The sequence below is a fragment of the Anomaloglossus baeobatrachus genome, chromosome 7 (genome assembly GCF_048569485.1).
Source record: "Anomaloglossus baeobatrachus isolate aAnoBae1 chromosome 7, aAnoBae1.hap1, whole genome shotgun sequence".
NCBI classification, from domain to species: Eukaryota; Metazoa; Chordata; class Amphibia; order Anura; family Aromobatidae; genus Anomaloglossus; species Anomaloglossus baeobatrachus.
In genome coordinates, this window is record NC_134359.1 from 174,308,517 (window position 1) to 174,320,975 (window position 12,459).

The window sequence follows — 12,459 nt, forward strand, 5'->3', positions numbered from 1 at the left end:
TCAGCGGAGCTAAACCCAATGTCCCTGATGATATTTTTCTCTTTACAGGCCAAGCATTCCCCGCAGGGAAAGCAGCCACCCCTCACTGTCACCACCCCAGAGGTGGTAAACGGATTTCTTAATTTTGCCACATAGTGGCTGTCCACTAAAATGTCCTTGAGGTTCCTCCCCTTCCGAGATGTCATAAGGGGCGACTCAGGGATAATCCCAGCCAGGCACGGGTCCATCCGCAGGACCGACCAGTGCCTGGATAGGGAATCCCTCATCTGATCCCACCTACAATTAAACGTTGAGATGAACCTCAACACATCTTTATTACTTTCTGGGGGGGGGTTAAAAAGAAGCTGCTCCCTCCGGCTATGCCTGGCTCTTAGATAGCTTTTTTTGATGTTACGTCTACTGTAACCCCTTTGTAAAAAATGCTCTTTCAACTCATCTGCCTGCATCTCAAATCGCTGGCCCATGGAGCATACCCTCCTGACCCTCAAAAATTGTCCCGTGGGAACAGCCCTGATAGTGGATCTGGTGTGGGCCGACGAGGCATGCAAGAGAGAATTCACAGAAGTATCCTTCCTGTGAATATCTGTCTGTAACATGCCATCGTCGCCCACCTCAAATAGTATATCCAAAAATTCCATTCGCCTATGATGCGCACAATGTGTCAGTCTAATATTCAGATCGTTCTTATTAATGGCCCTCATGAACTCATCCAGCCCAGACCTGGCACCTTGCCACAGGAACAGCATGTCATCAATATACCTTAGCCATAGAACAACGTGGTTGGAGAATTGGTTGTTCTCATGAAAAAGTCTCCATTCCCACATGCCTAAGAATAGATTGGCATAAGATGGTGTGCATGCTGCCTGTAGCAGTATGCTTTTTCTGAGTTTGGTATCACAATATGGGGGAACCCTAAGTCAATTTATTAATTTATTTGTTTTTACACCACTATAAGGAAGCAGACAGCATGTGTGATTCCAACCAATCACAGATGCTGTCATACAGGGTGGGGGCACGGTCTGACTGCAACCAATCCCAGACTCCAGGACTGACGATGGGTGGGGGAAGCAGTGAATATGTATGAGAGTTAATTATTGAACCCCAAAGTAGTGTTACAGCTGCAGGGAAGGTCAGTAGATATAACAGTCCTGCTTTATTCCTTATTCCTTTATTCCCTATATATCACTATATATGAGCATTTAGAGGGGGTTTTTTTTACACTCCTGTACCCATTTCTTCTTTAGAAGAAACAGTGAAAGGATTCCAGTGGACAAGATAGGGATAACATCTTCATTCTTTATTAGAAACTATTACAATGATGTGTACAGAGGCACTGGCACCAAACAGACCCCTCAGGGCTAAAGTATGAAGATTCTATCCCTGCCTTGTCTGCTGGAATCCTTTCACTGTTTCTTCTGAAGCTGAAACCCAGGCCAGAGTATTACCCATGCAGATCTGGTGACTTTTGTCCACCGCATCCTAGAGGGTGAGCTGGCTTTCTATTATATCGTTTTTCATTTCTTTCTTTGACACATGTATTTTTTTTTGCATCCTGCTTAAGAACAGAATTTGTTAGCAACATTAAAATTTTGGTAAAATGATAAATATATAACTTTGTTTATATTCAATGATTTCTTGTTCAAAGGAAGACAAGCAGTTAAAAGGAAAAAATAATTTTTTACATGGATAGTGTGTGTTGGGTAATTCATTTCCTTAAAATAATGCAGTAATAATTATGAAACCAGTTAAGAAATTATTTAATTCTTAAAAAAAAGTTATTGTAGCAGTTTGTTGTTTAACAAATTTGTTGCTTTCACAAAGTTCCCTGTGAGTTCTATATTCATTTTATACATGACAATCCAGCACCTGTCTGATCATATTAATACCACTTTTAAAAGAAATCTGTCAGCAGGTTTTTGGTATTTCATCTGAAAGCAGCATGTTGTAGGCAATTAGATTCTGAAATTAACCATGTTTAACTTGGATTACTGGGTACAACCCTTCTGACATTATGAAAGAATTGAGACTTCCTGGTCATATAACCTGGAAATAAACCTTTTAAGTTTAGGTAAATAGTAGCTGGCCCAGAGACAAGCAACACATTTTTTTTTTTTTTTGCTTTTTTAACCCTTGCAGTATGTTGTCCTTAGCTTACATTGGTAAATACTGGTGACAGATTAACTTTAACTATCTTATTGTAACTTGAATACAATTTAAATAATTAAATTTTTATAAAGCTGTTTATATTTGTTTTTCTTTTAAAGTGATGATCTACCTCTGAAGCTCTCTGCCAAGTTGCATGTTCCACAACCCCAAAATGACAGTAGGATGGTAAAATTAACTATGTACACTTGTAAAGACTGCTATTATAAGGTAAGAAGCAAGACATACTGGGCAGTTTTAGGTGTCACATTAATGAATTGCAAATTTAAGCAAACACATTACCTACTATTTCCTGGGAAAATTGCGATGTGGTCACAACAATGCTCACTACACCCCTTGATAAATGTCATGATAGGGTGTATTCAAATCATCTCTCCAGGAATGGAGACAAACTCTAGCGCAGCGCCACCTATTGGAAGTAGCGATCCTAAAAGTCAAATGTGGATTTTTAACAATCCTTTGCATATGACTTAGGATATATATGCCAGATCAGAATCCCAATTTGCAGACACGGTGTTTCGGGGTGCTTGCCCCTCATCAGTGCAAAGTATTGGGTGTCTGATCTGGCTCATGAGAAGTTTTGTGGAGACCACGGGGGAACACTAAAAATCTAACGGAAAATGCTTGAGTTTGTTAGGTTGACTTAACGGTCACAGCTGTTGCCAGCGATGTCCGAATGCAGAGAGGGTACTGGTGACCCCCCCCCCCTTCGGCTATTCCAGCCTCAATGAAAACAAGCAGACGCTGTTATACACATAAGACTGGAGATGTGTGGCTCCGAATAGAAAGTGTATTATTTTGTTTACATTACAAGGTTATACAAAGTTGATTAGGGCGTAACTATGCCACATACATATTCATTAATCTACATTCATTAAGGCGTGGATTACATATTCCCAGCAAAAGAAATTAACATGATGACTTCTTCCATAACAAGATGTTTTTCAGTCGTCTCTAAGTCAAAACATTCTGCGTCCTTGAGGTTGGTCTCATAGTTTATTACGTAAATAAGTCTGGTTTGGTCTTGCAAGGGAGAATGAATTTCTATTATTTTTCTAAGTCAGTGAAAAAGGTTAACTCTTTCCTCACAATCCCCCCTATTGGCGTGATTGATGGACAGGGGGCCATCGAGAAGCTGTGGACTATAGAGAGAGCAGGCTAGCCTCCAGATACTTTCTGAGCCACGGGTTGCTCGGGGAGTGTCATCTCACATCCGTCACCCAGGACTGCCTGCATGCCTCTCGATAGGAGTCTCATCATGATACGCCAAGGTGATTTCTAGAGGAAAGAGTAGAGAAGAGAAAAAAGGCATATTAGTGATTTCCTACGGGTGCTGAATAATCATTGTATCTACATTGCTTCAAGCAGCGGGAAAACAAAGCCATTAGCAACTTGAACACTACATAAGCAACTAGTAAACAGAGTAACACTTGGAACACTGATTGCAGTATCCCCATGAACCATCCTAGAACTACTTAATCCAGTACCAAAGTATGTTGGATGGTTACAATGATTAATTGTCTCTGTATGGCAATGGTACTATTTACTGCTTGGAGAACCTCAAAAATTTGATCATCAAGATAGTCAGTGCTGTCCATCAACTTATCATACATCTGCATTATCATGGGATAGATAAAAAGAGAACTGAAAAATTTGTTGACATGACTCATTTGAATCACATGGGGTCGGCCACTAGGCCTGTCTTTGTTGTCTGCCGCTCTCTTTACCAGTAGGTGGAGAGGCATTTTCCCTGCCGGTATATCAGTGGTATTGATAATGAAGGTGGCAGGGGTCAAACGGGCCAAGGTGCAGGTGCCATTTACTCCTACTGGTAGCCATTTGTAGGCATTATAACTAGAGTTGAGCGCGGTTCGCGGTTCGAGGTTCTCCAGTTCGCGGCTCGAGTGATTTTGGGGGCTGTTCTATATCGAACTAGAACTCAAGCTTTTTGCTAAAGCTCGATAGTTCTAGATACGTTCGAGAACGGTTCTAGAAGCAAAAAGACCAGCTAATTCCTAGCTGGCTTTCCGCTGTAATAGTGTAAGTCACTCTGTGACTCACACTATTATGAAATTTCAGTGTATAGTGTGCGGGAACAGCGCATTCAGATCACTGCTGTATGGATAATGGCGATCGCCATTTTTTTTTTCCTTGTCTTCCTTCCCTAAGCGCGCGCGTGTAGTGGGGCGGGCAAGCATGTCAGCCAATCCCAGACACACACACAGCTAAGTGGACTTTTAGCCAGAGAAGCAACGGCATGTATGATAGGATGTCCATGTCACATGTCTCTGCATTATAAAACCGGACATTTTCCTCCAGCACGCCATTATCTGCCTTCTGCGTCCTTGGTGTCAGTCATCACTGGCGCAGCTCCTATCGCCGATACTGCTGTGTACGCTCCATACACAGCGCTGTACAGCATAGGGATAGCACTTTCTATCAGTCCTTTTAAGGGCTCATACCGGCAGGGTCAAAGCCATAGGTGACAGGTCCGTGAAAACAGAGTTTACAGCTACACAAGATGATAGCGTCAGTGTAGCTAAGGTTAGGGATTTCCTCGCTGCATTTCCCCATTAGGAGGGATAGAAAGGCAGGCTTCCTTTCCTCTACCCAGAGACCCACAACCCTGCCACTGTACCCTCCTGCCCTTTGCACACTCAAACTCATTGTTACTAAGCCATTATACTAGCAAACACTGAGTGAACTTAGTGGCATCCTAAACGTGGCTATTGGACTTATGTATACTCCTAGTAGTGCAAAGATATTTGCAGCACGTCTGCCTGCATTGCACACTCAAACTCATTGTTACTAAGCCATTATACTAGCAAACACTGAGTGAACTTAGTGGCATCCTAAACGTGGCTATTGGACTTCTGTATAGTCCCACTAGTGCAAAGATATTTGCAGCACGTCTGCCTGCATTGCACACTCAAACTCATTGTTACTAAGCCATTATACTAGCAATTTATGCTGCCAGTTTAAGGGCCGCAGTTGCATTGTCAGGGATAATTATTGTTGTTTATTCTGCTGTTAATAAAGCTAGACCACCGCTGCAATCTACACCACCTCTCAATTTTTACTACCACATTTTAAGTGCACAATCTTGTCGCAATCAACATGAGTAGCAAAATGACAGATGCTGGTGGAAAGGGGAAGAGGCGTGTTGTAAAAGGAAAAAAAGGGTTTGTCCATGGGGAAGGTGGCAAAGCTCCATTAACATCTGCTGAAGATAGACCATCTACCAGCAAAAGTAAGATGTCTACTACTTACCGTGGACAATCCGATGTGCTCCCTTTTTTACGGACACGAACAACAGGAACAAAGGTAGATGATGGCCAAAAAAGGAAAATGCTTGAATGGATCTCAAGTGGTCCAACAAGTGCCCTCTCAGACACCTCAACTACCGCATCCAAAAAACACCAGTCCTCTGAGTTGTCGTCCCAATCAAACTTGCTTTCTCCCAGCTCTGAAGTCTCCATCAGCCCTGCACAGTATGGTGGAACTGAGATGGCTGAGTCTGCAGAGCTGTTCAGTCACACTATAGCCTGGGAATCAGAGGTCTGCTCCCAAGCTACAGTGAGTACAGACCAGGAAATGGTCTGCAGTGATGCTCAGAACCTTTGTGACTCTGATTCAGGCCGTGAGGACCAGGTTTCTGAGCATAATGTTGACCCTTTGTCACAAACTGTAACACCTGTGGTTATAGACAATGAGGAACATACTGATGACGATGAGATGCGGATACTAGTTTGGGATGACAACTTAAATATTCGGTCAGGGCAAGAAGAGGCTCGGTCTGAGGGGGAGGGGAGTGCAAACACAACAATTGATGATGAAGTTCTAGATCCCACCTACTGTCAACCCACAGTCAGGCACTCAAGGAGGTCAACAGAGGCGGTGGAGGAGGATGCAACCGACGACAAAGTTACCTTGCGCCTTCCTGGACATGAATCGTCACATGAATAAATATTATATGTCCCAGTGGGAAGCTCACCGTGCTGCAATGCGGCCTAGCGGAGCGAACCATCCACCGCCTGCCCCTTCCAGTGCATCCGCGCGCTCTTCATCTTCTAGGACTGTGGGGACAGCTGTCACACCTGGTTTTCCACGCACAACTTCCACCACTGTAACCGCAACAGGCAGTTTGCTTGGTAGGTCGTCAGTTGGTTTGGAAGGGGAAACAAGTGCGTGTGTACAGCTCTTTCAGACATCGATAGCACCAACGTTGGATGAAGGCAACATCATGTCTCCGCTTGCACTTTCCTCACAAACCTGCATTTTTCCAGGGACACCCTACTCAACACCATATACACACAGCAGCCAGATCTCTGTCCCTCAGATGTGGACAAATAAAAGGCCATTTCCTGCGACTCATGACAAAGCTTAGAGGTTGACTTTATCCCTCTGTAAGCTCTTGGCTACCGAAATGCTGCCTTTCCGCCTGGTGGACACACAGGATTTTAGAGACCTTATGTCTGTCGCTGTGCCCCAGTACCAGATGCCCAGTCGCCACTACTTCTCTAATAAAGGTGTGCCCGCGCTAAACCAGCATGTCGCACACAACATCACCGCTTCCTTGAGAAACTCTGTGTGTGAACGGGTGCATTTCACCACCGATACTTGGACCAGTAAGCATGAACAGGGACGTTACATGTTGCTGACTGGGCACTGGGTAACTATGGTGATAGATGGTGAAGGGTCTGCTGCACAAGTCTTGCCGTCCCCACGACTTGTGTGTCAATCCTCTGTCTGTCCAAGTTCCGTTACTGCTTCTGCCTCCTCCACCTCATCTGTGTCCTCCACCTCCATCCCAAGCCTGCCTGGTCAGGCCACCAGCGTTCTCACTGCGCAGAAGGAATCACGCACCCCTCATTACTATGCTGGCAGCAGAGCGCAACGGCATCAGGCGGTCTTTAGCTTGACATGTCTTGGGAATAGGAGTCACACAGCTGAGGAGTTGTGGTCAGCTCTGCGGTCCGAGTTTAATAAATGGTTGTCTCCACTCAACCTGCAGCCTGGTAAGGCCGTGTGCGACAATGCTGCAAACCTGGGTGCGGCCCTTCGCCTGGGCAAGGTGACACAAGTGCCTTGTATGGCTCACGTGTTGAACCTTGTTGTCCAGCAATTTTTAACACACTATCCCGGCCTAGATGGCCTTCTGACCAGGGCACGAAAACTGTCTGCTCACTTCCGCCGTTCAACCGCTGCAGCTGAGCGACTTGCATCGCTCCAGAAGTCTTTCGGCCTGCCGGTTCATCGCCTGAAATGCGATGTGGCGACACGCTGGAATTCGACTCTCCACATGTTACAGCGACTGTGGCAGCACCGCCGAGCCCTGGTGCAATACGTCATGACGTATAGCCTGGGCCAACGAGATGCAGAGGTGGGGCAGATCACCCTGATGGAGTGGTCTCAGATCAAGGACCTATGCACCCTTCTGCACAGTTTCGACATGGCGACGAATATGTTTAGTGCTGACAATGCCATTATCAGCATGACAATTCCAGTTATTTATATGCTGGAGCACACGCTAAACACTATTCGGAGTCAGGGGGTGGGACAACAGGAAGGGGAGGAACTACAGGAGGATTCATATGCGCAAGACAACACATCATCACCAAGGTCCAGACGTTCATCATCACTAACGCGGCATGCATGGGACCATGGGGGACAGGGATCAACAAGGGCGCATGGTAGCAGGCGAAATGTTGAGGAAGGTGCAGGAGAACATGAAGAAATGGAGGACGAACTGTCCATGGACATGGAAGACTCAGCGGATGAGGGAGACCTTGGTCAAATTTCAGTTGAAAGAGGTTGGGGGGAGATGTCAGAGGAAGAAAGAACGGTTAGCACCTCTATGCCACAAACACAGCGTGGACTTGGTCCGCATGGCTGCGCAAGACACATGAGTGCTTTCTTGCTGCACTACCTCCAACATGACCCTCGTATTGTCAAAATTAGAAGTGATGATGACTACTGGCTTGCCACACTATTAGATCCCCGGTACAAGTCCAAATTTCGTGACATAATTCCAGCCATAGAAAGGGACGCACCTATGCAGGAATATCAGCAGAAGCTGTTACTCGATCTTAGCTCGGCTTTTCCACCAAACAACCGTGCAGGTGCAGGGAGTGAATCTCCCAGTTGTAACTTGACAAACATGGGACGGTCTCGTCATCTTCAACAGTCTACCCGTACCAGTAGCACCCTATCTGGTGCTACTGGTAACAGCAATTTTATGGAATCTTTTCATAATTTTTTTAGACCCTCCTTTGCAAGGCCAACAGAGACAACAAGTCTGACACATAGTCAACGGCTGGAGAGGATGATACAGGAGTATCTGCAAATGAACATCGATGCCATGACTTTGCAAATGAGGCCTTGCTCATTTTGGTCTTCAAATCTTGAAAAATGGCCAGAGCTCTCCACTTACGGCTTGGAGATTTTGTCGTGTCCAGCTGCCAGCGTTGTCTCTGAACGTGTCTTCAGTGCTGCTGGGTGTGTGCTGACAGATAAGCGCACGCGTCTGTCCAGTGACAATGTGGACAGACTAACGTTCATCAAAATGAACAAGTCATGGATCCACAAGGAATTTACTACCCCTGTGTCATCCTGGGGAGAGTAAATGCTTGTGGATTTGGAATGTGCTTGATGCAAATCAAAACATCCTGTTTGCAACTAGGGCACAAGTGCTGCCACTGATGGGGTGTCTGTGTGGCCCAATTTTTGGAAAAAAGGGAGACTCCGCTTGGAGTAACCCTTGCTTACATTGTTTTTAAAAATGATCCAAGATGCACAGCGCTGGGATCAGGAAATACTTAGCTACCTACTCCGGGGTCATCCTGTGGGCGGTTAACAATGGCGTATTTTTGAATGTGCTTGATGCAAATCTAGCTGTGAAGTGTACAACTGGGGCACAAGTGCTGCCACTGAATGGGTGGGTGTGTGTGGGGCACAATTTTTGGAAAAAAGGGAGACTCCGCTTGGAGTAACCCTTGCTTACATTGTTTTTAAAAATGATCCAAGATGAACAGAGCTGGGATCAGGAAAGACTTTGCTACCTACCCCGGGGTCATCCTTGGGACGGTTAACAATGGCGTATTTTTGAATGTGCTTGATGCAAATCTAGCTGTGAAGTGTACAACTGGGGCACAAGTGCTGCCACTGAATGGGTGGGTGTGTGTGGGGCACAATTTTTGGAAAAAAAGGGAGACTTCAATTGGAGTAACCCTTGCTTGCTGTGTTTTTTAAAAGGAGCCAAGATGAACAAGTCATGGTTCAGCAAAGACTTTGCTACCTACCCCGGTGTCATCCTGGGGACGGTTAACAATGGCGTATTTTTGAATGTGCTTGATGCAAATCTAGCTGTGAAGTGTACAACTGGGGCACAAGTGCTGCCACTGAAGGGATGGGTGTGTGTGGCCCAATTTTTGGAAAAAAAGGAGACTCCGCTTGGAGTAACCCTTGCTTACATTGTTTTTAAAAATGATCCAAGATGAACAGAGCTGGGATCAGGAAAGACTTTGCTACCTACCCCGGGGTCATCCTGGGGATGGTTAATTATGGCGTATTTTTGAATGTGCTTGATGCAAATCTAGCTGTGAAGTGTACAACTAGGGCACAAGTGCTGCCACTGAATGGGTGGGTGTGTGTGGGGCCCAATTTTTGGAAAAAAGGGAGACTCCGCTTGGAGTCACCTTGCGGTGTTTTACATGATTTTAGAAGGGCGTGCCATGCCTATATCTGTGTCTCATCCTCTTTTTCCTCGTTACGCTCTTTTGTTTTCGCATGAGAATTTGTTCTTGTCACTTTCCCATGTGTTTGTGTTGTGTTGTGAGTTGTTTGTCACCTTTTGGACACCTTTGAGGGTGTTTTCTAGGTGTTTTTATGTGTTTGTGAATGCCTGCCATTGTTTCCTATGCAGTTCGAGTTCGGTTCGTCGAACGTTCGACGGACCGAACTCGAACGGGACCTCCGTTCGACGAACCGAACTCGAGCCGAACCACGACCGGTTCGCTGATCTCTAATTATAACCACAAACCCAGTAGGTTTGCGGAGGGAGATCCCAGATGGCAGAATGTTGTAATATGAGTCTATGTACTATATCTATAAAGGCCGATATGTTTCTGAGCATACACCATCCAGGAAGCTGGCCTAGGGGACTACAATATTATACCTCAAATTCAAAATACAGGGAGGAACCCAATCAACAACAAAACCATGAAAAAAATTCCTATTTTAAAATATCAATCTTTATTAGTCAATTTCTAAAAAACTGTCAGTGCAGTCAAGAGAGGAATAGCCACTTAAAAGTGGTTGGGCGGGTGTATAGGGGGGAAGACACCCTCAGTCACCTTTAGGAGAGGGAGGTCAATAAGGGACCACCTGGTCCATAGTCATTTTGAACAACCGAAATCGGCAGGGACCTGGCTAGACAGGAGACCGATTGGGACCTTTAGGTGTGGGACCTGCAGTTTTTGTAGGTATATTGACCCCTCTAAAACCTTTGCAAGTGCAGCGACAGGGAGAGTTTTCTCTAATAGGGATTTTGCGAATTGCAAGACCACTGGAGTAGTCTACATGTGCACCTGTCAGTGTCCCAAAAATTATGTGGGGAAAACAAAGAGAGAATTAAGAGTAAGGATCGGAGAGCACATGGGGGACATTCTCCACAAAAGGGACACTGCACTTGCCCGACACATGGTCCAATACCATAATGGGGATAAGAATATCCTATTTAAGGTAATTGAGACCGTCCAAAAAAATGAGAGGTTGGGTGATTGGAATAGGTTAATTCTCCAAAGGGAAACGAGGTGGATTTATTTGCTACGCAGTATGTCCCCAGATGGGATTAATGAACAACTAAATTTCACCAGTTTCATCTAACCCTCATGTAAATGGTTCATGGTGGTTTGGGAACCCTCTTTTTACACCCATATGGGATGTGGTATGGAGCGGAGCTGATTTCTATGCCTATGTGCTTATTGTCCCTATAGGACGAGCTATGGTTTATTTTCTGACGATATAATGATATCGCACTGTCTCTATCTATATGAATAGCCCTATCTTACTCATGAGTCACGTGACTAGCCTTCACTACAGGCGACGCTTTTTGTTGTTATGAGAGCGCTTCTTGCAAAGGGAGCGCAGTGTGCGTTCCACTATCGTAAAGTCATGTGATCTGCCAATTACCCTCCCTCACCATGTGACCCTCTGTTCTCCATGTGGGCGTTCCTGATAAATGGAACGCAATGTGCGGTCCATATGCCGGAACTTCCGGTGTGACGTTGGAGGCCTGGAATTGTAGCAAGGTCTGGTGGGAAACACTGACTTCCGGTCCTACGTCACTGAGACTTCAAACCGGAAGTGACCGCCGGCAGAATGGCGCGGTTTGTTAAAGTATCATGGACAGTAAGTCTCATGGGGGCGGGGCAAAATGGCGTCTATTGAGTTGATATAAGTGGAGGTGATGGGTGGCCAAATGAGGCATTCACCTCTGATACCACGAATGAGCTAGGACCCAGATTCCTGTGGTCCAGAGTGGCGTTACCAGGCACAGCAACCGTTTCTCCATTGTGAGATCGGCTTTACAGATTGAAAATCTCCTGATGAACCCCCAGACATCCTGAGGGAGAAACGCGTAGAGATATGCTGAGATGATATGCTTATTGACACGATAAGTACTTTAATCATTATAAGATTAGTATTATGATATAACCTGATTAAAGGGGTATAATGAGTACTTCAATCATTCTGAACGTGCCAAATATTTTATCTGAGATTGGTGTGCAGTTATATTGATATTCCCCTAGGATGGAAGCATAGCTTTCCTCCCCTAAGGAAAGTAGTGTATTTTGGGTCTATTTTTGAGAGGGAGACCACTTTACCTGATTTGTATTTACATTTGAGAGTGGTTTCCTTGACGATGTGGGCCTGTGTCCTATGGGATGGGAGTACCATCTGATTATCAAGGGAATTATGTGATTACAGTTCACCCCTATAGGGGAACTACTTGACTACAGATATATGTTGAATGGACATGTATTAACAATACAGAGTAGTTACCCATACTCGTTAGGCTTGGTTCCTTGGGAATAAGAGTACTATTGGTCATCCTTTGGGAATAAGGTGTCCCTTGATTGGGGAACTTTTTGATCTCATATGTATTAACTAAACTGCATACCAGACTTTTTAGGTTTTTTGACCTGCACATTTATTCACGTACACTTTTTGGTGATGGTGGTTTTATGGTTGGAGGGACAGTAAGGGACAGCCGCCGAGGAGCTGGGGCACCGA

The 12,459-nt window shown here is 45.1% G+C and overlaps 1 protein-coding gene across 6 annotated transcripts in view; it reads left to right on the top strand.

Moving 5' to 3' along the window:
- Positions 1 to 12,459, top strand: part of PGAP1 (post-GPI attachment to proteins inositol deacylase 1) — a 1,652,111-nt gene that overhangs the window by 918,414 nt on the left and 721,238 nt on the right. For all 6 annotated transcript variants that reach the window (XM_075317804.1, XM_075317801.1, XM_075317803.1 and 3 more), the window contains one exon: positions 2,265 to 2,373. In XM_075317804.1, the coding sequence (XP_075173919.1) occupies positions 2,265 to 2,373 (109 nt within the window). The remainder of the gene's footprint in view (positions 1 to 2,264; positions 2,374 to 12,459) is intronic.